The sequence below is a fragment of the Eurypyga helias genome, unplaced genomic scaffold (genome assembly GCF_000690775.1).
Source record: "Eurypyga helias isolate BGI_N326 unplaced genomic scaffold, ASM69077v1 scaffold10667, whole genome shotgun sequence".
Classification (NCBI taxonomy): domain Eukaryota; kingdom Metazoa; phylum Chordata; class Aves; order Eurypygiformes; family Eurypygidae; genus Eurypyga; species Eurypyga helias.
The window spans coordinates 3,238-7,595 of NW_010262321.1; the positions used below are offsets into that span (position 1 = coordinate 3,238).

The 4,358-nt window shown below is 44.0% G+C and overlaps 1 protein-coding gene across 1 annotated transcript in view; it reads right to left on the bottom strand.

The window, feature by feature from the left end:
- Window positions 1–4,358, bottom strand: part of LOC104512629 (H(+)/Cl(-) exchange transporter 3-like) — a gene marked incomplete at its 3' end in the record, with an annotated part of 24,500 nt that overhangs the window by 302 nt on the left and 19,840 nt on the right. Inside the window, exons 7-8 of the mRNA XM_010155682.1 lie at window positions 3,590–3,670; window positions 1,736–2,281 (exon numbers count right to left, since the gene is read on the bottom strand). Coding sequence (XP_010153984.1) covers window positions 1,736–2,281; window positions 3,590–3,670 — 627 coding nt within the window. The remainder of the gene's footprint in view (window positions 1–1,735; window positions 2,282–3,589; window positions 3,671–4,358) is intronic.

The window sequence follows — 4,358 nt, forward strand, 5'->3', positions numbered from 1 at the left end:
TGTCTTTGCACAAGGCTACAGCTCCAGAAGAAGCTCCTGCAGAGCCCAGAGGATCCTTAATAATGATTTAAGTCACAAAGTTGTCTTTTTAAATTTTTTTTTTAAATTTTGAATTTTCTCCTGCTTTCATAAAAATAAAACTTAACATGCAAATAAATATAATAAAAGTGACAACCCCTTCTCCAAATCTCCAGATACTGGCTGACATGCTGACCAGCCACACGCTTTAAAGCGTCAGAGGAAGGTATGTAGCACAGTCCTATCAGTGGCAGCAGCGTGGCTGCTTGCCTACTGGCCAAGTGCCAAATGCATTCTTACACCTTCACAAAAATATTGCCAAAACAGTGGCAGATGCTGAAGTCCTGAGAAAATGAACAAAAACCAAACAAAGCACAAGTCGTACCCTTCTGTAATCCAGTGAACTCTTAACGCACAAACTGTGACCCCGTATTGACAATCCCCTGAGAAAGAGCCAGATGCACACGAACACATGGAAATGCTGTGATGCTTAGAAAAGCAAAGCTCTGGATATAAGGGCAATACAGCAAGTAAATACAACAGCTTGTAGCAGTCATGTTGCAGAGTAATACCTGAAATTTTGACCTATGGGAGACCAGCCTTTAAAATATATGCAACAGACTTCTTCTGCCCATCAAATCATGGCAAATAACTTCAAACAACAGACAGGAACATGTGAAGTGCCAGGATGTGAGAAACACAAAACGCTATTGTTCTGTCAGCCGCAGAATGACGGAACGGTTGAGGTGGGCCGTCACCACTCCAAACCGCCTAGTGCCAACCCCTCTGCTCAAGCAGGGTCAACAACAGCAGGTTTCCCAGGACGGCATCCAGTCAGGCTTTGGCTATCTACAAGGATGGAGACTCCACAAGTCCTCTGGACAACCTATTCCAGTGTTCAAGCCCCGTCAAGCAGCGTTTTCTTACGCACGCATGAGCACAAATCCTGCTTAGTGAAGGTTTTACAATGTGTTTGTGTTAAGACACATTTGATATTGACGTAGTTGCAAAAAACTACGAAGGGGCCTGACAAGACAGAAAATGATGAAGGCATGACGGTTATGTCATTCCAGAAACAGCCACAGGTTGGAGAGAAGCCGAGGAGAGCTCCAAAACAGATCTACGGACTGGCTAGGAAAGACAAAAATCATGCTGCTTTGTAACGGAGGAGAAATCCCCGTTACAGTCCCATGAACAAAGCCCACTTTGTAGTCATGACGTGCCAGACTGGCAGTTTCAGGGAAGAAGTCACCATCGGCTCCCTTTGACAGCCTGCAGTAATTACACTGATGTGATAAATCAGGAGAGGGGATTAAGAAAAACCAAACTACAAGCTGTTCAAGAGGTAGTGTTTTTTCTGTGATGGGCCTGGTGTGGTTAGGTTTGAATTTGGCTGGATTCAGCTCTGGGAAATTTTAGAATCATCCTTATTGCTGAATCAGGCCCACACAAACAGCCATCCGCCCACACAGTCACTGTTCCCCATTAAATTCCGCATGCATTTCTGTTCAGCTGAACAAAGGGCTAGTTTGAACTCAAACATCATGCTGTTTTCTACAACAATGCTTACTAATCAACACTAACATAATCTTTTTTTTAAAACACATGTTAAAAACTAAATCTATAGACAAAGCTGCCAGCTTTGAGCGACGTAAAATGAGAAAGGCAGCAATTAAATGGTCACAGCAGATGATGCAGCCGCTGCACTCACACTTACCTTGATGCCAAAGGTGAAGACTGTCATGATAATTTTAAATATGAGCGCTAAACACAACTGCCATATAGCTGAATAGACTCCAGTGCCTGCCGGACGGTCAGGAATATCATCTACGATTTTGCTCGCATTCATATCGTTTCTGTAGTCACAGAGGGAGGAGGATTCTAATGGCCCACAGTCCGTGAAGAGCTCTTTAATGAGCTCACTGGTGTTTAGCCTTGTATATGGATTAGGAAACGCAATGACAGCCGTTACTGCCGCAACAATAATAACCTCCAGGACAGGATACTTCCCGAATTTCGTGGATTTGCGTCGACGACACCATGCAATGTTTGCTCGGATGAAAAATGCTCCCCAGAGCCCGCCGAATACTCCCAAAAGGATAAAAGGAAGCAGTTCAAAAAGGTACCAAGGCGTGTGATACTCCACATAAAAAAGAACTAGGCGGCTATTACCAAAAGGATTGATGGACCTTAAAACAAACGCAGCCACTAAAGCAGCAAAAAATGATCTCCATAACGTTTTCAGTGGGAAATAGTAACTGACCTGCAAAATGCAATACATGAGAATTAGTAGTGATTCAATTAAAAATACTGGAAAGACTGCATGTGGTACAGCACTGCTGCTCACATGGCATATGCTAATAGCACTCTGACATGATCAGGATCGCCCCGATGACTTGGAGCGCTGGCGCTCTGGAACATTCCACGTTTTTATAAAGCTCTACAGCAGTTCATACTTCTATCAGTTTTAAAGACAACACTGAGGCAGTACTGAAACCGCTGCTGGTTTAAGACTGCGAGGAAATACTGCAGAGCAATTTCTGTTTAAAAGCCTCTCTCTGGAAGCATTCTCTCTCTGGCATCCATAAGAACCAGGCTGTGTGCTAGCTGCTCTCTCAAGTTTCCCGCCCATACTGTTTCACCTCGACTCAACCTGCCCTGACAGGTTTCCTGCAGATGTGTTATTTTTATATAAATAAATGTTATTTTAAAACATTATTAAATAAACATAGACGTAACATAAGTATGTTGTATTTAAAAAATGTGTTATTTTTACGCAGTACGATTAAAAGCTTTAAAAAAAAAAAAAAACCTCCAAACGGAGCACACAGTTTCATACTTCAGCCCCACACAGCCTGATCTGAATTTCCAAAGTTGTCTTTGGAGCTTTTTTTGTTTCTTTGAACTTTCTGGCAACAAAGGAATTCCTCAAAAATCTCCCAGTGATACAGCAAAATTATACAGAAAAGAATATTTTGCTTCCTTTACTTCAATGCAGAGGTTTTTAGTGTTTTTAAAAATGCTAATGATCTAACTAACGTTCTTAACAACTAATGAAAACTAATGCAATAAAGACTCTCTTCTCCAAGAAATGTTTTGGTTGCCTTGGCCAATTCGACAGCGTATCTGCCTTTTTAATAATTCACATATTCAACTGTGTTTAGTGTCTGAAACTTTAAGAAGTGATGTTTAAAAACTTGTTCCATAAAACTGTAAAATAGTTTCTTCTTTCAAAAGGGAAAAAAAAACAACCCCCCCGATTATTTTTTTTTTTTTGGAATACACTCCTAGAGTGAAAAACTGCTGTATCTCTATCTGTATGCAATCGGAACGACTAACTTAGCTGCTCCAGAAGGATATAACTGAGAATAAAGCAAAGCTGACATTCACCCAAAGGAAAGAAGAAATATCTTTAAGGGTTTTTTGCCAGTAACAGGACTCTTGGTTTTGAAATGTGGGTCCAAAAAAATATTTCCTTCTTAGGAAAGACTCTGCACTTTACAGGAGTCTGAGGTTATTCATGCTAAAAAAGGGGGTTTTTAGTAGACTTCGATGCCATCTCTTGACATACCTCCTCCAGACTGAAAAGGACTCCACCAATTGGGGCACCGAAGGCTACAGACACTCCCGCTGCTGAGGCAGCTGACAACACCTGGAAAAGAGCAACAATGAGGTGGGTTTCTTGCAGTTGACAATACGCTTCAAACGTGAAGAAGAGAATCTCACTACAGCTCTCTGTTTCTTCTACGTTTCTATCAAGGACACACAGACTTGCTCACAGAAAGTGTCAGGTACGTGTATCAGAATGCTCCTAAGATGTGGCCAGGTGCCATCGACCCCACCTCCAGTTGGGCCAGTTCCAGTCAGCTGCAAAACGGACCCACCAGTGCCCAAAGCTGAGCCTGTCAGTGACGTGGTGGTGCCTCTGCCGTAAGATGCTTAAGGAGAAATAAAAACTGCTGCACAGCAGCTGTGAGAGAGAAGTGAGAGACAGCCCTGCAGACAGCAAGGACAGTGGAGGAGGGGGAGGAGGTTCTGCAGGTGCACTTCCAGGGGCAGAGATTCCCCGCCAGCCTATGGTGAGGCAGGCTGTGTCCCTGCAGCCCACGGAGGACCACGACAGACCAGATATCCACCCTGCAGCCGGTGGAGGACCCCACTCGGGAGCGGGTGGATGTACCCTGAAGGAAGCTGCAGCCTGTGGAGAACCCACACCAAGGCAGGCTCCTGGCAGGAACCACAGCCCATGCAGGAGCAGGCTTCCTGTGGCCTCTGGAGGATCCGGGGTGGAGCAGCCCATTCCTGAAGGCCTGCACCCTGTGAAGGACTGTGTCCCATGG